The sequence below is a fragment of the Nansenia antarctica genome (assembly GCF_963989245.1).
Source record: "Nansenia antarctica genome assembly, chromosome: 7".
In the NCBI taxonomy this organism is placed as follows: Eukaryota; Metazoa; Chordata; class Actinopteri; order Argentiniformes; family Microstomatidae; genus Nansenia; species Nansenia antarctica.
The window spans coordinates 62,091,601-62,118,832 of NC_137677.1; the positions used below are offsets into that span (position 1 = coordinate 62,091,601).

General features: G+C 41.4%; 3 protein-coding genes across 3 annotated transcripts; 2 read left to right on the forward strand and 1 right to left on the reverse strand.

The window, feature by feature from the left end:
- Positions 1 to 7,497: 7,497 nt before the first annotated feature.
- Positions 7,498 to 20,843, forward strand: LOC308162865 (uncharacterized protein; the record flags this gene model as incomplete). The annotated part of the gene is made up of 5 exons (XM_080537006.1): positions 7,498 to 7,617; positions 12,891 to 13,139; positions 13,294 to 13,572; positions 20,191 to 20,430; positions 20,565 to 20,843. 5 exons carry the CDS (start codon positions 7,498 to 7,500, stop codon positions 20,841 to 20,843), a joined length of 1,167 nt encoding a protein of 388 aa, XP_080393132.1.
- Positions 10,677 to 11,319, reverse strand: LOC308162294 (gamma-crystallin M3-like; the record flags this gene model as incomplete). The annotated part of the gene is made up of 2 exons (XM_080536448.1): positions 10,677 to 10,967; positions 11,059 to 11,319. 2 exons carry the CDS (start codon positions 11,317 to 11,319, stop codon positions 10,677 to 10,679), a joined length of 552 nt encoding a protein of 183 aa, XP_080392574.1.
- A 4,280-nt stretch (positions 20,844 to 25,123) lies between the features above and the next one.
- On the forward strand, positions 25,124 to 26,049 carry LOC308162866 (gamma-crystallin M3-like; the record flags this gene model as incomplete). Its single annotated transcript, XM_080537007.1, has 3 exons — positions 25,124 to 25,135; positions 25,366 to 25,608; positions 25,726 to 26,049. The coding sequence occupies 3 exons, from the start codon at positions 25,124 to 25,126 to the stop codon at positions 26,047 to 26,049; spliced, it is 579 nt and encodes a 192-aa protein (XP_080393133.1).
- Between the last annotated feature and the right edge of the window lie 1,183 nt (positions 26,050 to 27,232).

A 27,232-nucleotide genomic window follows, 5' to 3' on the forward strand; every position in this document is an offset into this window, starting at 1 on the left:
GGCAGACGAGACAGTGAATCAAATTCACAAATTATTATAAGTATTTAGTGATCCTAAAACTGTTGTTTATTATATCGAGTGGGCTCTTCAACACTTCAACTTTCATAATATGCAAAAAAAAAACGGAAAAAGAAAAAAGCTTTTTGCTCATTTGCGCGACTTGAGAATTGCAGACATGCTGCCCCTTTCACCAGACCATGTCACACAGTTTTTTTCTTTGACAAAATGAAAACGAATGCTGTAATATTCTCCCATTTAATCCATTTTAGATGATGGCAGACAGACTGTTGCTACAGATAGCTCTGAAGCTACAGCCAGCTGCTCAAGCTCATTTTATTTATGTTCAAATGTTACGTTCAGATATTACACACTGTGTTCAGACACTCGAGATAATAAAACAGCTGCAAATGCTGAAAACTTGTGTAGGCTTTACTTTTTTTCCACACAGAAAATATATCAGGAATCGATAAAGAATTGAACCTATAAGCAGAATCGATAATGGAATCGGTATCAATAGTATCTTATCAATTCCCATCCCTACTCAGGATTAAGATCCAGTGATACAGATACAGATACAGATTAAGATACAGATTAAGGACCCCAATTGAAATAAGCCAGTGGCTTTCTTGGGTTTTTATCCTTTTAGTTGACCTTGTATGTAATATGTACTTCCATGTACCTACTTCTGCAAATCTTCTAATAAAGTTTTCAATCAATCAATCAAACCAGTCAGGGCCAAGGCAGTGCAAGCCTTTATCTTGTTTGTGAAGAGTCTTGAGTCATAGCCATAGATGGCTGAAAAAAAAGTAGTTATTTACTCATTATGTTGTTGATAACCTTCTGATCTGCTCTTGATTTAGCACGGTTTGAAGCATAGCAATGCTTTGTAAACAAACCTATCGTGACGTTAGAATTATAAGGTTCTATCTAAATGTTTGGTCAAATTTGAGTTTTTTACATAATCTGATCCATTAGGTGTTTATTAATGCCTGTGTGGTGTTATTTTTTTAATGTTGACATTTTTTAGTTAGTAATTCATAAAATACAAAGGTTCCATCTCACAAAACATAATGGAATGTAAAAACTTTGATGCTCAATATCTCTGAACTGCCCTAAACGGAGATAGAACCTTATCATTCTAAGCTCACAGTATGTTAAACCATTGAGGTCACAATGTGGACCATAACATGTACAGTATGTTTTCTCAGGGTTACGGTGTCACCCTTCTTTCTCAATCCTTCAAACAAAATGTAGTCTTTGAATGGGCTATAGTATGTCAAGACATCAAAAGCATGTTTGGAACTCCACTGAGCATGATGTCAGAATAAAGGTGGTCTTGGGGGCTTTGTGACGGAATTATAGATTGATATTCTACTATGTAATTATAATATGTATAATATGTAGTATATGTACAATAAAATATTACAATATTTAATGAATTTGTCAGCTGCTGTGAGGTTATAGCCTGAAGGCCTAGCCTGAAGGGTTGAGTTGAAGGATTTTGATTTCAAACTTTTAGTTGAGGAGAAGTTTAGATACAGGTATTGTATGAAGGACATTGATTTCAAACTTTCAGTGGAGGAGATGTTTGTACTTTGAAGGTGACACTTATGAACAGTATCACATCGTTTATCAACCAATAGATTATGGAAATATACTGTATATAATGCTGGTTGTTCATTGTTTCTCTACAGTATGTGCTGTCATAGAGGGCTTATTGACATGGAACATGGAAATCACATTGAACAAACACATTTCTATGAGGAACATTGGATTAACTCTGTAATCACCTCAGTAACAATCTTGTATTATTGTACAATGCTGTAACATGGTAAATTAGCTCTGTACTGTAATTGCATACTGTGGAGGTGAGTGGTTTGGTCTTTTAGATGCTACATAAGCAAGTATATCTGATGTCTACACAAGTTGAATGGAGTTATTTTTTATTTTATTTAACCAGGCAGGGCCAATAAGAACTCATTCTTATTTACATTGGCGGCCTGGCAAAAGACAAAAGCCTCTTTGGGGGTGGGGGGGGGGGGCTGAAAAGAAATCAGGTTATATGTTAAAAACAAAGAACACACACGACAGACAGCGGCACACATCCAAAATTCCAGCACAGTTAAAAGAGTAAAAACATACGTACATCTCCACACCTCCTCCACTTACAGTCACAGCATCAAGTTAAAGGGACAGCATCACACATCCACATAAACCCACACAACATTAAGCGCAGCAAAAAGCACACTAACCGTATTAGAGAATTAGCAATACATACAGTATGCAAATTTGGACAGACACAGGAAGTCAAATAGGCAATTCGGTTGTTAAGTCTGACGTCAAACGTGACGTTTAGCAATTTCCGGGTCCAAATCAGAAATTCCCCGCACCAGAGTACTGGTGTACTACAGCGGTAGAATGACAGTTCAATCGTTTTTTAGACTCGGATCTATTCATACAACAAGGGACACAGCACTTTCCCGTTTTCCCCATATTGTCAGGGTCTTTGAGTCTCGGAAAAGCGCTATATAAATATAATGAATTAACTTTGGACCCGGAAACACGTCACGACTTAACAACCGAATGATATGGCGTTGCCATAAGTATCGGAGAACACTTCAACTACAAATCACCGAGAGGCTTTACTCTAGTTTTTACTTTAGTAAAGCAACAGGATACTAATAATAACTATAGTAATAATTACAATGGCTAGCAAGTGAAACGTCTTGCTTTGTGTGGTCTTTGACTTATGGCTATGTCAAACTGTAGTGCTGAATCTCCCTTTAAAGCTTATGGAGAGACACTGCGGACTGATTCTGCATTGGCGCAACGCTATCAATTGCTACACGCCTGCTAACCGTCGCTACTGATGTAGGAACTGTACTGAGCAGAGCAGGCGAGGCTAGTGTAGGTGTTTGATACCATTCCTAATTCCATTCCACACTGGCGGACTCAGGGGGGGGCAGGGGGGGCGACCGCCCCTCCTGGTGCCCCCACGGCTGAAAAAATTCTCGCTTAAGTGCCCTTTTGAGTGGAAAAAATGCCCCTTTGTGTGGCAAAAACGTGCCCTATTGGCTGCCCTTCCAATGGTCTAAACTTGACCATGTGCACTGATGGGGGGGTCCCATGTTGTGCAGTAGGTGCCCTTTTTCTCTTTTCGCCCCCCCTGCCCTTCAAACAGCCTGAGTCCACCACTGCCATGCCATGCATTACAATGAGCCCATCCTACGCTGTTCTCCTCCACCAGCCCACCTTGGTCTGGAAGCAGAGTTGGTACTTTGAGGCGTGCTCTTGGTTGACGCTGTGATGAATGAGCTGTTGATGGAGAATGTGAAATTCTTCTGTACAATAGCTGTAATTTAACTGTGGATACTGTATCGTAGTGTGTTTACTATAAACTAGATACAGTAGTTGCCTTGGTTACAATTGGTCTTCCAACAAACATTGGTCTTCTCTGGAAGAGAACACACCAGTCCCCAGCAGAGTTAGAGCCACTGGCGGACTCAAGGGGGGGGGGGGCAGGGGGGGCGACCGCCCCTCCTGGTGCCCCCACGGTTGAAAAACGTCTCTCTTAATAAGTGCCCTTTTGAGTGGCAAAAATGAGAGGACGTGCCCTATTGGTGCCCCTCCAATAGTCTAAACTTGACCATGTGCCCCCACAGTTGAAAAACGTCGCACTAAAGTGCCCTTTTGAGTGGCAAAATTAGAGGATGTGCCCTATTGGCTGCCCTTCCAATGGTCTAAACTTGACCATGTGCACTGATGGGGTCCCATGTTGTGCAGTAGGTGCCCTTTTTTTCTTTTCACCCCCCCTGCCCTTCAAACAGCCTGAGTCCGCCACTGGTTAGAGCTCTGTTTGGAACCAAGCAGTTTGCCTGGCTGTACCACTGGAGGTGCAGTGGGTGCCTCTACTGTGCCAGCTCTCAGTGCATCGCTATGGAGTTCAGCAAACAATGAGTGTAGCGTCTGAAATCAGTAATACATGTGGTAGTTCACTTTGAGCTTTTGCTTAATCCCCCAACCCTGCCACCCCCCCCCCGCCCCGACATGCTTACAGCCTCCCTAATACAGCCTCCCTAACCTCCCCTACCCCTACCCATCTCCCCTAACCCTGTCACCCCCCTGACCCCATGACATGCATACAGCCTCCCCTACCCCTACCCATCTCCCCTAACCCTGCCACCCCCCCTCCCCCCCTGACATGCATACGGCCTCCACTACCCCCTAACCATCTCCCCTAACCCTGCCACCCCCCCTCCCCCCCTGACATGCATACGGCCTCCACTACCCCCTAACCATCTCCCCTAACCCTGCCACCCCCCCCCTCCCCCTCCTCGTTCATTAACTCTGTGTTCTATGTGCTCATGTTATCTGTTGCTTGTTGTTTCTGTGTTTTCCGTTTCTCCCATATTGTCAGCGTCTTTGAGCCTCGGAAAAGCGCTATATAAATATAATGAATTATTATTATTATTATTATTATTATTAATAATGATATTACATGAATACTGTACATTTCTTTACTAGCTCAATTGTTCCTCTACAGTTCCTTTACATGTAACTGATGACAGATGACAATCACAATACTTGAACATATACAATGCAAGACAATATAAATACTATCCAAATCATCTGAAAAATCATAATAAACAAAATAGATAATGTATATACACTCACAAAAACTTTATTAGGAATACTATACTGGGGTAGGGCTAGGGCTGCACGATTAATCGATTTTAAATCGAAATCGCGATTTGAAATGACGCGATTAGCTAATCGCAAAGCCTGCGATTTGCCTGCGATTTTATTTATTTATTTATTTATTTATTTATTTTTTGCCATTTAGCAGACGCTTTTTTAATCCAAAGCGATTTACAATTACGAATTACAGGGACATTCCCCCTGGAGTAACTGAGGGCTAAGTGCCTTACTCAAGGGCACACTAGTAGTGGTGTGGTTTCAGGCGGGATTTGAACTCACAACCTTCCGATCACAACCTTCCGATCACAAGTCCAACTCACTATGTGTTTCTCAACCCTCTCCTCGGGGCGCCCCAGCCGCTCCACATATTTGATCTGTTCCACCACGATTTGGACTTGATTAGTTGAATCAGGTGTGCTGGTGGTGGAACAGATCAAATATGGAGCGGCTGGGGCGCCCCGAGGAGAGGGTTGAGAAACACCACTACCCGTATGGGATACGTCATACAGCCCGTCGGATTCAACGTCAATGAACGTCAACGTCAATGAACGTAAAAAAAAAGACACTTGTTGAGAGAAACAAAATGGTGTTGCTGTTTAAAAAAACCATAAATAAATATGTTGTCCCAATTCATATCTTTTAAGTTCTCATCCTTCCATTAGAATTAGAGCAGTTAATAGTTTGATGGTATCATGTGGTAATGCTCTCTGAAAATAGGTGATAGATAGATTCATCCAATCACCTGCCAAGTATTTTTTGAAAGTACCTGCCCTTTTCCAAACAGCTTCCAATTAAGCTTTCCTAGATGGTTGTGTGAAACAAACCACCTGAGTCAGGTTAGTAATGCTCCATCACATGTTTTAATCTGAAGCTTGATTTTAAAGCAACCCAACTTTAAAGCAACCCAATGTAAGTTTAGTTCTTTCACTCGTAGCTCGGGCTGTGGGGGTGCTAGAGGAGGGAGCCTCTAAGTCCCCTGAAGACGTACAAACAAACTGCACGTTGATACGACCTTCCTAGCCGGAGATATGGCCACACTTTACAAAAACTCCCTTTTTTTTTTTTTTTTTTTTTTTTGCTATTTAAAAAAAAAAAACGCAAATTAATCGCAATCGCGATATCTGTCCAAATAATCGCAATTCGATTTTTTCCCCAAATCGTGCAGTCCTAGGTAGGGCCTCCCTTTGCTTTCAAAACAGCCTCAATTATTTGTGGCATTGATTCCACAAGATGTTGGAAACATTCCTTTGAGATTCTGGTCCGTGGTGACATGATTGCATCACGCAATCGGTATTAACGGGCCCAAAGTGTGTCACTTTAATAAATTAACTGAATTTGAACTTTTCTCCTGAACTGCAGATTGAGGTTGATCCAACCCTAGCCTGAAAATCTAAGACATCTCATTAAAATGCTTTTCTTCCTCCTCTTCCTCTTCCTGATTCAGATTCAGATTCAGATTCAGATTCAGATAACGTTTATTGACATTATGCTTGACACATATAGGAATTTGTTTTGGCATTACAGTAGGTGCATTTATGCTTTTTTTCACATATACATGAACAAAAACAAATACAAATACAAATGCAAAAACAGGACAACACAGGACAGACAGTGCATGTCCTCTTCCTCCTCCTCCTCCTCCTCCTCTTCCTCTTCCTCTTCCTCCTCTTCCTCCTCCTCTTCTTCCACTTCCTCCTCCTCCTCTTCCTCCTCCTCATCTTCCTCCTCCTCCTCTTCCTCCTCCTCTTCCTCCTCCTCCTCCTCCTCTTCCTCTTCCTCTTCCTCTTCCTCCTCCTCTTCCTCCTCCTCTTCCTCTTCCTCCGCCTCTTCCTCTTCCTCCGCCTCTTCCTCTTCCTCCTCCTCCTCCTCCTCCTCCTCCTCCTCCTCATCCTCATCTTTATGTCTTCAGCCCCATGCCTCCCTATTCGTTCCGGGTCCCGATAGCGCAAATGAAATTAACGGTGATTGCAGACCTGCAAACCTCATCAGGTTCCAGAGAATTTGAATAACAAAACCCTGATAGGATACACACACACACACACACACACACACACACACAGACAGACACCCTGATAGGATGGGTATAAAGTATAAAAGCCCCCTGGCAGCCACAGGTTGTTGGACAGAATCCCACAAAGAGCATCAAACATGGGCAAGGTATGTACAGATTAGGCAACGTGGGTCAGCCGATCCACAACACCACAACGCCACAATCCTCCTCAGGAAGGATATGGGGGGGAAAAACGACAACTGGAGCAACTGGAAATGGATTACTACATTATCTACATAGATGGATAGTTACTGCATCGTGACGTTAGAATTATCAGGTTCTATCTCCATTTTTGTCAAAATTGAGTTTTTTACATAATCTGATCCATTAGGTGTTTATTAATGCCTGTGTGGTGTTATTTTTATAATGTTGACATTTTTGAGTTAGTAATTCATAAAATACAAAGGTTCCATCTCACAAAACATAATGGAATGTAAAAACTTTGACGCTCAATATCTCTGAACTACCCTAAACGGAGATAGAACCTTATCATTCTAAGATAGAACCTTATCATTCTAAGCTCACGGTATATCATCTTGTTTTATGTGTGACAACAGGGAGACAATGGGATAATGAAAGCAGCCATAACTTGATTTAAGTTATGATTTAATATGTTGTTTGTTGCACAGATCACCTTCTACGAGGACAGGAACTTCCAGGGGCGCTCCTATGAGTGCCAGACTGACACCTCTGACATGACCACTCACCTGACCAGATGCAACTCCTGTAAGGTGGAGAGCGGCTGCTTCATGGTCTACGACCGCTCCAACTTCACTGGGAACCAGTTCTTCCTGAGGAGGGGAGAGTACTCTGACTACCAGCGCATGGGGATGAGTGACTCTATCCGCTCCTGTCGTATGATCCCACAGGTATGTACAGTGTACACCTGTATAGTACAGTGTGGCCCATGGCCCCTTCCATTGAAATGGATTTCAATAGTTTTTTCAGCACCAATTAATTGTGATTATATATTTGTATATGTTACGGTACATGTGGGAATACGGTACATGTGGGGAAACTAGGATTAGGGTTAGGTGCCACGTCCACTTGGTACATGCTGGCATGTCTAACCCTACCCCTAACCCTAATCCTAACCCTACCCCTACCCCTAACCCTAACCCTAACCTTAACCGTAGCACCCTAGCACCTAACCCTAACCCTAGTTTTCCCACATGTACCGTTTTCCCACATGTACCATAACATATATATATATATCTTTATTCAATTGTTATTATATGTAATGTTCCTAAAAAAATTCTGAAATCACTAATTATCTCTGCCAGGTTTAATAACCTTTACATGTAAGGAATGTTGATTATAAGCATCCATTTTCTGTATACACTTCAACAGCATAGAGGATCTTACAGGATGAAGATCTACGAGAGGGAGAGCTTCGGAGGTCAGATGCACGAGCTGATGGATGACTGTGACTCCATCCAGGAGCGTTACCGTATGTCCGACTGCCAGTCCTGCAACGTTATGGACGGCCACTGGCTGATGTACGAGCAGCCCCACTTCACAGGCAGGATGATGTACATGAGGCCTGGAGAGTACAGGAACCTCAGGGAGATGGCACACAGCGGAATGAGATTCAGCTCCGTGAGACGCATCACAGATTCCTGTTAAATTCTTATTCTTTAAAAAAATAAAATGTCAAATGTATCTTTCTCCACGTTTGTTGTCACTCGACTATTATATAAGATTCTGGTTGTATATTAGATTAGATTAGATTAGATTAGATTCAACTTTATTGTCATCGCAGAGTACAAGTACTATACAACGAAATTCAGTTTAGTATCCAACCAAAAGTGCAAATAGTGATATAAGAGGATGACTTAAATAGAACAAGAATTGGCAGTGATAGGTCACTATGCAATATACAGTATGTGCAGAGGTAGTGTTGTAAACATCAGTTTAGTTTAGAGGTATATACAGTTATGGGCTATATATAGTTATGAGCTATGTTCAGTTAGGTAGCTAGTACAGTGAGGTAGTTTATGTACAGTATGTAATGTGCAGAAGTATAAAGGAAGCTATATCAGGAGACATGTGCAATGTGCAATATACAGTATGAGCAAAGGTAGTAATGTAAACGTTAGTAGTGCAAAGGTAATAATGTAAACGTTAGTAGTGCAAAGGTAGAGTGATCACATTAACCAGGGATGTGCAGCTATCAAAGTATTGTCATTGTCATATCTGGTGTATAGATGTATCTTGGATCATAATACAGTACGCTGATGATAACCACTGTCTCTATTATTAAACTAACCAATGTCTTTTCCCGGTAATAAAATAGAATGTGCGGTTATATATTAGATTAGATTAGATTCAACTTTATTGTCATTGCACAGAGTACAAGTACTGAGGCAACAAAATGTAGTTTGGCATCTAACCAGATAGAGCAAATAGTGGCATAAGTGCAAAAAAGACATGATATTGTAGACAGTGCATGGTATTACAGTATAAGGTATTACAGTGAGTATAAATAAATGAATATAATAAGTGGATATACATGAGATGAATATCAATATGGTACAGTTGAATAGTTGAACGAGGGCAATAGGTCTTGAGGTATGTCACATACAGTATATACAGTACGGTATAAATAGAGACCAATATAATACATATTGTATGTGCAAACAGACCGTAGTGCAAAAAGCACAATTGAAGTCCTGAGTGTCCAGCCAGTAGAGGTACTGGGGGAGCATACACTGATACTGGGAGGCAGTGTTCCTCTTGTTGGGTGGGGGCAGGCTACAAGGTTATAGGGTACTAGTGCTATCCCTTTTCTATTCTGTAGAATAAAATAAAGAAAAGGAAGTACTTATACAGTTATACTTGCTTGTTTTGTCTGTATGGTAAGTTGTTGAAAGTGACAAATTCGATAGCAAGGTATTTTTTTGAGAAAGGAACCATTTTCCAAGTGTTGAATCAATTATGTTAATCTATGAAGGATCTTGTGTTTGCAATATTAGATCATCAGAAGGTACACTTAATCTTTTAGCTACATTTATGATACATACTGGATATTCACAATACGAATACTTGGTATCTAAATTAAGTTAAGCCACTATCCCAGGATACAGCAGCTTGTCAAGTTGGTATATAAAGTTGGCAGTAATACATTACAGATGTCTGATGAAAATTGTCCAAATAGTATGATAGCAAAATGTGTTTTTTAATCTTGAACCCCCGGTCAAGTAGTATTGAAATGCAGAGAGGGTTTCCTACGAATCCCTCCACGCCTGCGCCCCCCAGTACCTAACTGACCTCCTCCCCCAGCACACCCCTTCCCGGAACCTGCGGTCCGCAGACATGGGCCTGCTATCCACCCCCCGCACCAACCTACGGACCTTTGGGGACAGAGCCTTCAGCGTGGCTGCACCTACCCTCTGGAACTCCCTCCCCATAGTGATCCGCAACGCTGCCACCCTGGACTCCTTCAAATTAGCCCTCAAAACTCAGACCCCCTAGTCATTGTCTCAGTTTTTGCTTTGTAGTTTTCTGTTTTGTCTGTCCGTTTCATTCCCTTGTAAAGAGTCCTTGGGTTTTTGAAAGGCGCTATATAAATTAAAGTTATTATTATTATTATTATTACGGCAGTAACTAATTGAAGGAGTTCTATGCAGTTTGGTTCAACTACCTTACATCTTGACCGGTTTGAGTTAAAATGATGTGATTTATCTCTCAGGTTCCAGAGGGTTACATACATTTCAACGGACACAATTGTAAGTCAAATCCACAGGACAACGGTCCTCTAAAATGCTATTTCTATGGTAGACCACGTGGACCACTTTATAGCTACCATCTGCTCTTTTCTTCTTTGGCTGTACAACTATAGCTAGATTTTACCAAACACAAAATAGTTAAAACAATAGGCGAAAATTGTTTTCAAACATTTATTTGAAAACATGACCATCCAGATGATTTAGCACATGTCAGTGATACGCCTCATGCTCATGAACCTCATTCCCTGCTTGGAGCCCGCGCCCATGCCCATCTCCCTGAGGTTCCTGTACTCTCCAGGCCTCATGTACATCATCCTGCCTCTGAAGTGGGGCTGCTCGAACATCAGCCAGTGGCCGTCCATCACCTGGGCAGACTGGCAGTCGGACATACGGTAACGCTCCTGGATGGAGTCGCAGTCGTCCATCATCTCGTGCATCTGACCGGCGAAGTTCTCCTTCTCATAGATCCTCATTCTGTAGGATCCTCTGTGCTGTTGGTGGGTTAGAAAAAAATTTGTATGAATTCCAGAAGATGACATTTCAATGCTGGCTGAAAAGGATGAAACGGGATGTTTTTTATACCATTGGGATCATGCGGCAGGATTTGATGCAGTCGCTCATGGTCATGCCCATCAGACGCTGGTTGTCAGGGTACTCTCCTCTCCTCACCAGCATCTGGTGACCCATGAAGTTGGGACGCTCATAGACCATGAAGCAGCCGCTCTCCACCCTGCACGAGTTGCAGTGGCTCAGGAAGGAGGTGAGCTCAGGGCAGTCATTGCTGGTCTCGTAAGAACGTCCCTGGAAGTTCTTCTCCTCGTAGAAGATGATCTGCCAGCACATGAAATACAACATTAACTCTCCTGTATACAACGTCCATCAATACCATGCACTTTACTTAATTTAGCAAACATGATTGACAGCAATACAAATGTAATGTTCTCATAAAACGTTATCCGTACCTCGCCATATTTCTGTTAATTTAATGTACCTAATCTGTAAACTATGTTTTACGAACTGTGTTGATGCCACCTACCTTGCCCATGGTCATGATGGCAGCTGTTTGGTTGAGAGCTTGACTGTGCTGTAAATGCTCGTTGGTCTCTTTCCTTTTATACCAAGTTAGATGCCCACAGCATATGACCTACATTGTACTAAACACCTGAGTCATCAGCATGTAATGTAATCCAAAGCATACTCCATATCATCATTATGAGCCCTCGCATGCATTTGTCAGATAGAGTATACTATAGTAAATCAAATATGGAAATGACTTGATACATTACATTTAAAAGTGTATACTGTACAAGAAGCAAAGAAGGAAGTTGGCATACATAGACGTGTGTATGTGAGTGTGTATGTGTATGTGTATGTGTATGTGAGTGTGTATGTGTATGTGAGTGTGCATATTAAGGGGAATACCCCTCTGATGGCTGGGGAACAAAAATAAACAAAAACAAAAAATACTACATGTTTTTAAATTTAATTTGGCCCCATTGAAATGACAGACAAATTCACAGTATTGCAGTAATCTGCAGTCCAACTGTCCACTGTTAAAGTAGCAAGGACCTTCGCAAGGCTTGTTGTGTTGGTTGTCACACAGCTTGTGATCATAGTCCTTACAGTATTGTAGTCCAGTAGGAGCTTTTGTTTGGAGTTAACATCATGTATGGACTTCCCTCAACTTGAAGTTAAATGTCAGCACCGTGTTAGGAATTTCTTTGAACAAAATAGTGGTGTTTTTATAAAAAAAATACTTGTGTTTAACTGTGTTATAATGTGTAATTTGCCCAAATAATCAACCATGCATTACTTGTATGATTTGAGAACATTTCTTTTGGGGGAATTTATCATAACAAAATAAGTTGACAAGTGATTAACTGAAATCTCATAAAAAGTTAAAAAGCCCATGGTCATGGCAGACATACTGTACAGTATGTAGCAGTGACACATCTAAAAGAGGGCCAGTCAGTGCATAGATCTGTCGCTCCCATCCACCTGTTCCTCATAGGAGAGGGGGCTTCAGTTGGCATTGCCCCAGATGCATACAATCTGGAATAATAACCATTTACAGACCGATTTAACAAACATGACAGCCCTCTATGCAATGTTGCTTAGTAAGGCATTTAAACAATGGCTCCATAGATCATTTAGCTATCAAGTTGGGTATAAAAGTGGCAGAGAATGGGTCAGCAAAGTACCGGTGTTGTCAGGGTTAGGAGAGATCATCACAATGGGCAGGGTAGGATAACTTACCATTTTTGTTTTAAGCTTGTACACACGTTTTAAGCTCATCGAAAGTATGAGTAACATAACACAATACATGAAACAATTGTTGGCAAAAATAAATCACCTCAAGTGAATACATAGTGTATATTGCAGGTGTGTACTAAAAAAAAATCTAATTTTCCTAGATAATTTTCTACGAGGACAAGAACTTCCAGGGACGTTCTTACGAGACCGGCAATGACTGCCCTGAGCTGACCTCCTACCTGAGCCACTGCAACTCCTGCAAGGTGGAGAGCGGCTGCTTCATGGTCTATGAGCGTCCCAACTTCATGGGTCACCAGATGCTGGTGAGGAGAGGAGAGTACCCTGACAACCAGCGTCTGATGGGCATGACCATGAGCGACTGCATCAAATCCTGCCGCATGATCCCCTTGGTAAATCACATTGTGATAATCTAGTAGTATTATACATTATCACATACAGGACATACAGGTTCAATTGAATTGCTAATAACATGTATGAATATATTTATTCCACTCTAATATCACACATGTCATTTACTCACATTGTGTGTCCCCCTGCATACAGCACAGAGGAACCTTCCGGATGAGGATCTACGAGAGGGAGAGCTTCGCAGGTCAGATGCACGAGCTGATGGACGACTGTGACTCCATCCAGGAGTGTTTCCGCATGGCCGACATGCAGTCCTGCAACGTGATGGAAGGCCACTGGCTGATGTACGAGCAGCCCAACTTCAGAGGCAGGATGATCTACCTGAAGCCTGGGGAGTACAGGAGCGTCAGAGACATGGGCATGGGACCCATGGACATGAGGATCGGCTCCATCAGACGCATCACGGAGTCCCCAGTGTAGAACTGCACCTCCCCCCCACTCATACTAATAAACGGTCTTTTATCTATTGTTAGAGTTTGCCTCTTTCTATCGCTCCACAATTTTTATTAAGCAAGTAATGCAGCTGTGTGTAAGAACATGTATTCTTGGTTGGAAACACCATCTTTCACTCAAATCTAAATCTTACCATTTATTGAATATACAATGGTGATGCAATTAGGCTTGGCGTATTTGAATGGCTCTGGGAGTCTGGGAGTTAATGATAGTAATGGACTGACTTATATAAGCGCCTTATTCCAAAGGGCTTTACAATGGCCTCTCATTCACCCATTTATACACACATTCACACACCGACGGCAGCAAGCTACCATGCAAGGCGCCGGCCCGCTCGTTGGGAGAAATTGGGAGTTTAGTGTCTTGCCCAAGGACACCTCGGCATGTGGCCAGCCGGTGGGGTTTGAACCTCCGATCTAACGACGTTGCGATTGTTAGACGCCGGCTCTACCTCCTGCACCACAGCCACCTCATGAGTTATATACCACTACAACACATAGTACATGCATAGATGTTCTGTATGCACAGTATATACAGTACATCTATCTACCATAGATACAGAGAGAGCAAAACCAAGGCAGATAGCAACATGTAACATGCAGGTGTGTCTGTGTAAACAGCTGATCTGTCATTTGAAAGACAGCTAGCACTGACTTAGAGTGTCCTGCTTGAACTTAGAGTTGCCAGATCAGATTGACAATTTCCAGCTGAAACCATTGTCTAAAAACCAGCCCAAAACGTATATTGCCAGAAAAAATGATTAACCATAGACTTGCAACTGGGCCACAAGTGTTATGTTCATCCTTCCACTGGATAACAAACTGGGCGTAGGTTTATAAAGCATTCTTTATTACCCAAGATGCAGTAGCCTTCAACAACCATAGTAAACCGTGTCAGGTTCTACTAAACATGTCATGTATTTGTGACTACTGCGCATGTGTAACCCACAATGTATACTGGAGACTGGAGTCCTAATGTGTTACATGGGTAATGTGTGTTACATCGGTAGGTGAGCTTTGAATTATAAGGTTCTATCTCTGTTTAGGGTAGTTCAGAGATATTGCGCGTCAAAGTTGTTACATTCCATTATGTTTTGTGAGATGGAACCTTTGTATTTTATGAATTACTAACTAATAAATGTCAACATTTTAAAAATAACACCACACAGGCATTAATAAACACCTAATGGAGCAGATTATGTAAAAAACTCAATTTTGACAAAAATTGAGATAGAACCTTATAATTCTAACGTCACGATGGGTAATGTGTGTTACATCGGTAGGTGAGCTGACATTAAATAATACACAACACACAAAATAGGCACAACATAAACGGTAGATACGTGAGCACAATAAACACAAAAAATGATTAGGTGGTAGACAAGGAACTTCTCTCTCTCTCTCTCTCACTCACTCGCTCACTCACACACATACACACACTCACACATCACAAGGTCTGTGTGCAGGGTCACACACTATCACGGCCATCTAGCCTGCAGTACCCCTCCTCCCCTGTTCTCTCTCCTTCCTGCCTTCCTGCTCTCGTGGGAGTCAGGTTAACCAGCTTTTTGTCATCATCTCATCATTAGCCCTGCCTTATTGACCCGGTCTAGATGTCACCACTCTGCCAGATTGTAGCTGCAGTTTATACTGTCAAGTCGTGCTTCCAGCCTTTACCTTATACTGTCCCATCAGTATATCCTTGTATATTAATTCCTGTTTTTCTGTGCCTGGAGTACCCAAGCCTGACTCCTGCCTCTGACTCCAGCCTCCTGTCTACACGCCTGCCTGCCTGGTCTGTCTACCCATCTGCCCTGCCTGCCTGCCCTGTCTACCCATCTGCCCTGCCTGCCTGCCCTGTCTACCCATGTGCCCTGCCTGCCTGCCCTGTCTACCCATCTGCCCTGCCTGCCTGCCCTGTCTACCCATCTGCCCTGCCTGCCTGCCCTGTCTACCCATCTGCCCTGCCTGCCTGCCCTGTCTACCCATCTGCCTGCCTGCCCTGTCTACCCATCTGCCATGCCTGCCTGCCCTGTCTACCCATGTGCCATGCCTGCCTGCCCTGTCTACCCATCTGCCATGCCTGCCTGGTCTGTCTACCCATCTGCCCTGCATGCCTGCCCTGTCTACCCATCTGCCCTGCCTGCCTGGCCTGTCTACCTATGTGCCATGCCTGCCTGCCCTGTCTACCCATCTGCCCTGCCTGCCTGCCCTGTCTACCCATCTGCCCTGCCTGCCTGGCCTGTCTACCTATGTGCCATGCCTGCCTGCCCTGTCTACCCATGTGTCATGCCTGCCTGCCCTGTCTACCCATCTGCCCTGCCTGCCTGCCCTGTCTACCCATCTGCCATGCCTGCCTGCCCTGTCTACCCATCTGCCCTGCCTGCCTGCCCTGTCTACCCATCTGCCATGCCTGCCTGCCCTGTCTACCCATCTGCCCTGCCTGCCTGCCCTGTCTACCCATCTGCCCTGCCTGCCTGCCCTGTCTACCCATCTGCCCTGCCTGCCTGCCCTGTCTACCCATCTGCCCTGCCTGCCTGCCCTGTCTACCCATCTGCCCTGCCTGCCTGCCTGCAAAACTATGCTCGCTCCATTTCTAGCAGCCAATAGGTTACATTGTTTTTCCTGGTGCAACAACTGTTCCTACTAGATAAAGAGACCCTTTTTACTCTTACACAGTCATACAAATATAAATACAATTGTACAACTGTACTTTAAAGGTGCAATCTGTAATTCAAACAATAACCAAGTAGGCACCCAGTCACTTTTTTTTATATAAACAGCTGAGGGATGGGGCTGGAGAGAGAGATTGAGAATGTAACCACTCTCAATGTCATAGCAGAGCTATGAATGCTATTAAAGGACTGACCATCCATGAGAACATTTCAATTTTAACCATGTTTTAAAGTGCAGGGGTATTTCCCGATTGTTTACAATGTTATTGTTTACAAACAATGTATTAAAAACAATCTTATATTTTGGGTTCTGATGGAGTAAGACAATTGAACTAAGCTGATGAGGCATTCATGACTTATATTCTCCAATAATCAATGGCTAGATATCATTAATTCCAAATATAAGGAAGTCCAAACAAGGATAAGTCCAAACATTGATGTACCAATTACAGATTGCTCCTTTAACTGTATTTTGGACACCAGAAGGCGCAGCGCGTGGGGAAGTAGCAGCTTATTTGCATTTAAAGCTACAGACACAGAAACTGCCCGTCGAGAACAGGAATGAAAAAGAGCCTGGATGCTAGAATGCCTTCAGATTAAAAGACATGTTTTGGGGACTCCAGAGACCTATATTAACTTAAAAATAGTATCATATTGGACATTTAACACTTAAATAAAATGTGTAGTATTTTATTTTGCTTGTAATCACTAGTTGCTTGTAATCACTATTTATAATTATGTAATCTAGTGAATATATCAAAATGTCTGCATTGTTGTATTGTTTAAACACTCTACACCACCACAGCTCACTCCTGCTCTGCTCTCTCAGAGGACTGTCTGTCTGTGGGCCGAAATGTAGTCCTCAGCTAGGGGGAAATAGGTATGCAACACATCAACAATTTGTTTATTCAAATTTCCATTGCAGCTATTCATATGAAATGTAGACCAGACATTGCTATTAAACTACACAGCTAAAGAAATTGTAACACTCCAATCGATTAAAAAAAAAGTTATGCAATAAAGGGGAATGACAGAGGAAAGAAGTATTGAACATGCTAACTGAAATGTATTTAATACCTGGTGGAGAACCCTTTGTTTCCAATGACAATTTCAAGACACTTCCTGTATGAAATGTATCTCTCTGATAGGGCTTTCACACCGCCAAAGCTCTGTGACAGTTCCGGTTCCCGAACCAAGTCGGGAACCAGCCAGGGCGTTTAGACCGAAGACGTTTAGACCGAAAATAAATTGGTTCGGAACCTGAAAAGTTGGTTCCCAGCTGGAACCAAAAATGTTTGGTTCTCAACGCGAACCAAAAACTAGAACCGTGACGTCGTCAGTGGGTGTCAGAAATCAGAAAATACGTTTAGAGAAACTGCCTCTGTAGGCGATGATGGGATGGGATCAACTATGGTACCTGCTTTGGAAATAATCCTAATCTGTTCCCTGATTACCTGAACAGCTTTGGGGTAAATTCACCTCTTCAAAAGTACCAACCCAGCGTTGTCATTACCCAATGAGGAACATGGTGAACAGCATCACTCTTTGGTCTTTCTTGAGCATAACTATCTCCCAAATCATGATGAGTGAAAACATGATTAAAGCACGATTATAAAGTGTCGCTACTGGGGGTGTACAGAGATATCATTATCTGTATCTGTATCTGTATCTGTATTCGGATAGAAGACCTGAATTGGTTTATACCGGAAGTCACGTTAAATAAATTTACATCGTTAAATAAATTATATAATACATTTATTATATTTTACATAATACAATTATAAAACATTATCTTGGCATATAATTAATGTCCACATCCTCATACTGTATGGTTCATCTCTCTCTGTTAATGAACTGTCTGAACAACACCACCACCACCCCTTTAACTTTACCTGGAGGACATTGAACAATCAGAAACTGAAAAAAAAAGTTTTATAAACGAAGGATTCTGTTTTACATTGAAAATAGAATCTATTAACAGTAAAGATATATCGAAAAATATCCTTCAGTTGAAGGGAATAATCTTAAATTCCAATTATGCTGCCTTCACATGTCTTGATGTCTTAACCTTGCAGTTCACTAGGTAAACGTGAATTACTACTTACAATGCGAGAGTTTCGCATCGAGGCAGCAATGACTCGGTGGGGACGGCTACTGAATAGCAATCACTTTTCAAAAATGTGTAGCAGATTAAACGACTAGTTCGTGAAATCAACGTCCTATGTTGCATAAATCAATTTGAAGAAACATAATGGCTGACGCACAGACATGTCAAGTCAGATTTATTTGTATAGCACATTTACATACAGCAGCAGCTGAACCAAAGTGCTTCACGGGTGTAGAACAGGTAAAGTGCAGGATATTAAATAAGATGCAACACAATACAAGATATGATCAAATTAATGAAGAGAAGATAAAAGGACTAAAAACAATAAAACAATAAAAGCCAGGGACCTGACGGTGGCTAAGTGGGGAGGGAAGGCCAGGGAAAACAAGTGGGTTTTTAGGAGGGATTTAAAAACCTCCAGGGTCTGAGCGGCCCGTAGATGGAGGGGGAGGCTGTCAATCATGGCATTTTTAATAAATGAATAATAACGAGCAACTTCGGGTAGAGGTTTCCTGTATCTGTTTCCCTCACATTATTTGTGCTTTTCCCGCTGGATGAAGGATAAAGATTCATTTAATGGGGGAATCTGGGATTGGTACATACATTTTGGGACTTTTAAATTAGTGATATAGTGGTATACAGCCATTGATTCCTGAAGAATATAACTCAGAAATGCCTTGTGAGCTTAGTTCAACTGTCTCACCCCCATCAGAACCCAAAATATAACCTTGTTTTACAGTATTCTTTGTAAACGCCATTTCAAACAAACACTCTATAGCTTTTTTTTATTTTTATGGTTTAAACTATCATTTCGATCTCATGGATGTCCAGTCCTTGCATTCATAGCTCTGTCTATGAATTTAAGAGTGGTTACATTTCTCCAGCCTATCCCTCAGCTGCAGTTTGAAACCCTGATTGCCCCTTTAAAGATTGCGTATCTTTTTGGTGTTTGAGGTACCAAAAAGGGGCATCTTGCTCCTATCTATTTTAATATACTGTACATAGTATTACAGCAGGCCATGTTTTGATAATTATACAATACAATAGTTATACAGTAATTGTTGTAACTGATTCAAACTAATAGGTAACCATCTATAATCAACCCTTTATTATATAAGTGCATATAAGTACATATATAAGTGTAACAAACCAACAGGATGGACTTGAGGTAAGATTCAACAGAAAAAGAAAGAGGAGAAAGGAGCTATGGGGTGAGCTAAAAAGTTCAGGTTTTTGAGTTTGGATGGAGAACCACATCAGCGAAGCATTTGGAGAACCACATCAGCGAAGCATATGCATTCAATACTAAACCTTTGGAGTTTGCTTTGAACAACTGTCCTGGTTCAGCTGATGAGTCAGGGTTTCTATACAAAGGTGCGTCAGATGCACTGTGTACAGTGGAGTATAAAATGTCAACAGGGTCATCCATCGGCAGAGCTGCTTTGAGACCAGATAAACCACAACCATGGGCAGAGTAAGATGGCTAGCTGGACCAGTACAATTTGTCACAGCCAAATATCTGTTAGAATTAAATTGGTTATAAACTGTTTATGAAGCATCTTAATGCAGCTCATTAAAATTGTGGACATTTATACACTGATAGACTGTATAAATAGAGCTGATATTAGCGTCTGCGTTTAGTGGTGTCATCGGCCGATAGTTTTACAAAGCAAATCACTTTAATGATTGAGCAATTGTCTTGAGCAAGGCAATATGCTTAGCTTTCTATTGTAAGTATGAAATGTAATCTAAGCTCTTAATGGTTTAGTGTGATGTTAACTAAAGTAATCCTTCTCAGGTCATCTTCTACGAGGAAAGTAACTTCCAGGGTCGCTCTTATGAGTGCAACAGCGACTGCAATGACATGTCCTCCTATCTGAGCCGCTGCCAGTCCTGCAGGGTGGAGAGTGGCTGCTTCATGATCTATGAGCGCACCAACTACATGGGAAACCAGCACTTCCTGAAGAGGGGAGAGTACTCTGACTACCAGCGTATGGGAATGAGTGACTCTATCCGCTCCTGCCGTATGATCCCCCAGGTAAGAGAGACCTCTTGGCTAGTTGTCTTATACATAACCACAAAGTGCTGAGAATGTAAGCATTCTGAAGTCTTGATGTTTATGGCATCTACAGTATGCTGTTTTTCAAATGATTGCTTTTTTCCCCCCTACAGCACAGGGGAACCTTCAGGATGAGGATCTACGAGAGGGAGAGCTTCGCAGGTCAGATGCACGAGCTGATGGAGGACTGTGAATCCACCATGGAGCGTTTCCGTATGTCCGACTGCCAGTCCTGCAACGTTATGGACGGCCACTGGCTGATGTACGAGCAGCCCCAGTTCTCAGGCAGGATGATGTACATGAGGCCTGGAGAGTACAGGAACTTCATGGAGACTCAGGGAATGGCCATCAAGTTCATGAGCATGAGGCGTATCAATGAAGCCTGTTACTAAACATTGCTTATTTACCATGGATTCCTGTTGAAATGCTAACTGTAATGAGTTATATCACCTAATAACAACTGTACATAGACCTACGGGCAAGATAAATCTTAATGAGGCATTGAATCAAACATCAGAGTAATCATAACTTTTGATGCAAATCTGAAATAAAAGTAGCTTTTTTTCAACTTGAGAAACAGTATGTGCATGTTATTTTAAAAAGATTTCCTAAAGATTCCCAAGTGACATCTGAGCAGGATTTCTGTGAGTATCTGAACTATGCACCTGTTTTAAGGCCCTGGTATAGTTAACTTGCACATTTCCCATGGTTTTATAAACTTCAAGACAATGTTGTTCAATATGATTAGCTACACCCCTAAAATGGTGAGATCTGACATTATTTCACATATTGTTACTATGAATTGATTCTATCAGAGTTCATATATATTTGGTGATAAGCTCAATAAAAATATTAAGGATAAATTAATGTGGAAATTCAATCTCATATGCTGCCCAAACACGCTAACATCACATCTCAAAGAAATATGATCAGAGATTGTTGATAAAACACGGAAATGTTTGATATACAATATTCTATGCCTCCTTTAAAAATTAAAGGTTGGTAATTATGAACTATTTTGGACCTGTAAGAATTGTCACTGTCTAAACCATTGTTTCTTGTAACTGCTACAGTAATAAGAAATAATGACCTCAAACTGTTAAAGAAATACATTAGAGAACTGTTAGTAACGATTGCCATAGTGAGGCAGTGGTGCAGGATATCATGTTACAGAGGTCACATCGCAAGTAGCAAGCTCTGTCATAACAAGAGTATGGCACGAGAGAATGACAGGTTCAATGTCATGTTTGAGACACTGTTATTTCTATGTCATAAATATTATGTCAGTGTTGACAGGAATTGTTTACAGACGTTTTCTGTCAAAAACAAGTTACAATGGATCCCAGGCCACCACACAGACACCGTTTTCTATAAGGTTTCATTCATTTGATGGAACTCAGACTACATTCAAGTTAGATAATCCACACCGGACACACACACCATCCCATCAGTCCCTCTCTGCTGCCAGTAGAGACTTCTATTGCCCCCCTTGTACTGTTTCTCTGTTTCTCCAGTGTCCAATTTTCTTTTGTTGAAAAATAGGTTTAGAAGAAGGTGATAGAAGATGGTTTTTCCTTCTATCAATGGCCCCGGGCCTGAGCTGGATTACTCTTCCTGCTACGACTGGTAGATTGATGATTCACTTGCTTAGTATTCAAATGTATTATTGTAAATCGCTTTGGAATAAGGCATCTGCTAAATTCCAAAAATGTAAATGCAAATATCTCAGCTGCCACCACTTGTTGCTCGTCAGTGCTTGGCTGCTCACTTGGCTGCTGTTATAAGAGTCTACAGTTTGCACAATAGGGGATCAAACCGCACTGTCCTTGCTTTAGCCACATATAAACACATGTAAATAGTAACACAAAGGTAGATGGTTTGCTTCCCACACACAAGCATGAGTAAATCACTGTCTCCACCAAATCTGTTTACAGTGTCATGTTGCTTCAGCCCCGGTAGAGGGGGAGGGGGAGAACAAACAGGGCCATCGGAGGAGAATTCGCGCACAATCATTCTCATCACATACAAGGGGTTCAAGGGTACCTCAGCAGCGCGTGTGCACGGCGGAACTGCAGCTTCCATACTGACAGCGTTTCTGCTGCGGCTCTACCTGCAGAACTGCTACTGCCAGCCTTATCATTGTACATTGAGTTTGCCTTTGATAATTGCAATCAATAATATAATGTTTCATGTCACTTCATTATAAATTGTTCTGGGTTCAGTCTCTGTGGTCATCCTTCCTTAATGAGCGGTTCGAAAAACTGAAACGGTTATAAGCAGGACACAGTCACGTCGTTTTTGTTTACTCTCTTTCAGAGCAAGAGTACTTAATTACCTCAGAAACACCTACTATAGTATAATAATACCTATACACCTTTTAATTTGAAACAGATAACGAAAGTGTTGAGTAGAGAGAGAGAGACTTGTTTAGACATCAAGTTCTAATAGTTCTAATTTATTTGTATTTATATATTTTTTAAACTGCAATGTCCACACTTCTTTTTTACTTATTAACAACAGATAGCAGAAGTGTTGATAAAAAAAATAAAAAAAAAATAGCGTTGCTAGTATGATGAATATGAATATGACTATCAACAGACCATTTTCATGCACGCGTAAAAAATAAGTGAGAGTCCGAATCTCTAGATGGCGTGCCGTGGCAGCCAGCGTGAGACACGCTTGAGGCGTCTCACACGCGCTGTGTGACTGCTCTAACCTGTTAATATGGGTGCCGAAATTAAACGCACACGAGCTACTGAGGTTGACGTCCGCGGTGTGGTCCCAGTGTTAGTTTCAACCTAATGGTAGTTGTGGTTCTACCAGGCTGCAGCCCAGATGTGAGCAGTGAGCTCCATTTTATGCAGTGAAGTGGCTTGTTAGGGGATTCAAGAAGCAGTGGTGTGGTCTACGTGATACGCAGGACTACGCCGTATACCCACTAGGAAAGGCCAAGGATTTCCATATACCCACTAAAAATGTGTGAGGATACGTAACGGTGTTTTGTGACAGAACTTTCACTTTCGTTCATAAAATTCACCCGTCTGTGTTACGAAGCACTGGACTTTTAGACCATTGGGACTGACTATAGCGTCATATACCATCAACAGGGGGGAGATGCGACATGAAATATGTCAAAATGCAGCACTATCATGCTCAGATCAGCCTTATAACATGTAATGTTAGATATATAACGTTAGACAGGGAGCGCAGACTTATTTTTAATGGCGTTCCGAAATGAACGATATGAGGCTGGAAGGGGAAAATCACAATTTACCCTCTAGAAAAAATAGACGACACCACTGGATTCAAGACCAGCTGTGCGGTCCAGAAACATTCCCATCTCCATGGAGACCACAAACATTCCCATCTCCATGGAGACCACAAACATTCCCATCTCCATGGAGACCACAAAGGCTACTACAAGAAATCAGCTAGAGGTCACAGAAGACCAAGGAAAATGGTACAAACAAAAAGCAACAACAATTAACACAATTAACACAATTAACACAATTAACAAGGGTCAGTGAACCGTCTATGAACCGTCTCCACAAATGGAGTTTAATCAGGACTGTTTTCTTAATAATTTCTGACTAAATGCATGAGCTTTTTTATTATTATTTTATTATATTTTTTTTTCATCCATTTAACATGATTCATTCATGCCATCAGTGAGCAGGTAATAAAAGGTGTAGAATGTAATGCTTTCAGATGCATTGCACAATTTCACGTTTACCTACATTTTATAGATGAAACATTTTCCACTTTGCTGCCCTCTTTGGCCACACTGAACATTTGAAAACATACTGTACATACTGTATGCTATGTTTTCAAATATCGGCAATTGAGTGCATATCCTTGTAAACAAACAAAAGATAAAATGTAATGGCCAGTTATGTAAAGGCCAGTGCTAGATCACAACACCAGATTTATAAAGCCTTTGTTTAGACCAAAACAGCACTCTTCACTGAATGTTCTTCATCATGTTTTTCATATTCCTTGACCATTACCAACTCATTATTAAAGTGAGTTCAGCACTACAGCATAGAGCTCAAATCTACATACTGGGCCTTTAAGTCCTAATAATTATACAGTATTTAAGAGCAAAAATTATGATCTCACTTATGATAGTGAGATGCAATATGTACCTACTGTAACATTCATATAACATTGGAATTAAGGGCAGGTGTGAATTTCTTCTAAACACCCATCTATTTATGACATCATAAATACATATATTCCATAACACAGTGAACTGAGAGCCATGTCTGTTTGCTCATAAGGCCTCAGTTACTGTACCGTACAGTAGATGTTCAAAAACACATTTCTGAGAATTCCTAATTGTTTATTTTAGATTCCCACCATCAATGTTATATTTACAGTATGTCACGATAAACCACTTTGCTAGGCCATAGTATGTTTGGAAGCTTCTCTTTAACCGTTATGTTTAAAACAATAATGGACACATGCATCTGCATGTGCAGAAATGCATACAGAGACAGATAATAACCCTGTAAATCCACACTGCTCATTGGCCACTATCCCATGTTGCTGGGTCAGGAATTTACACAATGGAAGCGACAAATTCTTTGCATTAGGGTCAGGTATAAAAGTAAGGGTTAAAACAGACAGGAATTCAGAGCAGTCGCAGCAGCATCATCAAACAGCTATCAAAATGATGGGCAAGGTAGGCACTGTAGCATGTCTATATTTCAAAGTGTTATATTTCATATCATATTTAACGCAATCAAGATAAATCTTTATCATGGCAGACATATTTTGAGCATATTCAATAGTAGTATCATCATTATAGATATTAATACATTGATCAGATAGTTAGTAGTTCATAACCATTGTTCAATGCAGCTTCTCTCATCTTGTTGAAAATAGCACTGACCAAACTTTATATGTTCCCAGATCATCTTCTACGAGGACAGGAACTTCCAGGGTCGTTCCTACGAGACCAGCAATGACTGCCCTGAGCTGACCTCCTACCTGAGCCGCTGCCACTCCTGCAGGGTGGAGAGCGGAAACTTCATGGTGTACGACCGCTCCAACTTCATGGGAAACCAGTACTTCATGAAGAGGGGCGAGTACTCTGACTACATGAGCACCATGGGAATGAGGGAGTGCATCAAGTCCTGCCGTATGATCCCCATGGTAGGAGGAAAATATCTTGGATTAAAAATCTAACCATCCTTGTCAATGGTATAATGTGAGGTAGATTTGCATATAATTTCTTAGATCAATTAAAAACAAGTACATTTTCTTCTGCAGCACAGGGGAAACTACAGAATGAAGATCTACGAGAGGGAGAACTTCGGAGGTCAGATGCACGAGATGATGGATGACTGTGACTCCATCCAGGAGCGTTACCGTATGTCCGACTGCCAGTCCTGCAACGTTATGGACGGCCACTGGCTGATGTACGAGCAGCCCAACTACAGAGGCAAGATGATGTACATGAGGCCTGGAGAGTACAGGAACTTCAAAGAGATGGGCATGGGCCAGGGAGGCCAGGGAGGCCAGGGAGGCCAGGGAGGCATGATGAGGTTCATGAGCATGAGGCGTATCACCGACAACATGACACAGTCCATGTAAATCTGTTAAAAATCTGTTTGTTAAAAAAACAAATATTTTGAATAAAACCTTTTTGCAAAATTCACACAAATTGCACATATATTTTGTCTCGTTCTTCTCAGTCTATATTCCGAGAGATGGCCATGGGTATGGGTTTGATGGCTATGAGGTTCATGAGCGTGAGGCACATTGCTGAAATGTCCTAAGTGCCTTTCTAATGAGTCTTAATTGAGAAAATCATGGAGGTTTTACAAAAAAGAATGTTCAATGTATAAAATGAAGAGTCTGGATCATTCTCCATTTAATATTTTCCTGGAATTATTTTCCAAAGTCCCACTATCACTAAAATAACTAACTAAACTAAATAATAGTAATAGTTTAAACATGTACCACTTTAATGAAGTACCTAGTGGTGGTATAAAGATACTCAGAAATCAGGTCCTTCTGACCAAGAAATGGTACAAACCTCTCAAACTAATTTCCCACTATCTATTATTATGTCCCAACTCAGAACCCCATAAGAACATATTTTAACTGGTAGTACTGTTCGTGAACGCAGCAGTCTATAAAAGGTTTGCCTGTAAAATAGCCATCTATTTCATAAACACTGTCTGAAATACTGCGTATCCCCATTATAGGAAGATAGAAGGTTGACAATGAGATATACATATCAAGATCCTTCATGCTTCTTTATAAAGCTCTCTCTGGCACAGCACCAGAATGTCTGAAAGACCTTTTGCTAGCATATCAGCCCAGTAGAGCTCTCAGGTCTTCTGCTAGCATATCAGCCCAGTAGAGCTCTCAGGTCTTCTGACGCTGGTTTTCTCTGTGTACCACAAAAGTAGAGATTTGGTGAGGCTGCATTCTCATTTTATGCACCAAAATTGTGTAATGCACTGCCAGTTTACATTAGGGATGCAACCTCAGCAAATATTTTCAAGTCAAGACTAAAAACCCATCTGTTTAATGTTTAAATGACTAAATAATTAAATGATGATTATATAATGATTAAAGCACTTTGAACTGCAACGTTAGCAGTAAAGGTGCTATACAAATATACAAATAAAAGTTGTTATTATTATTATTATTATTATTATTATTGTTATTATATACGGCTTAACTACTGTTTTCCCTTCTTGTTTTTAGTATGTTTTTCCTAGCACCATGACAATAAAGACCATTCATTCATTCATTCATTCATTCA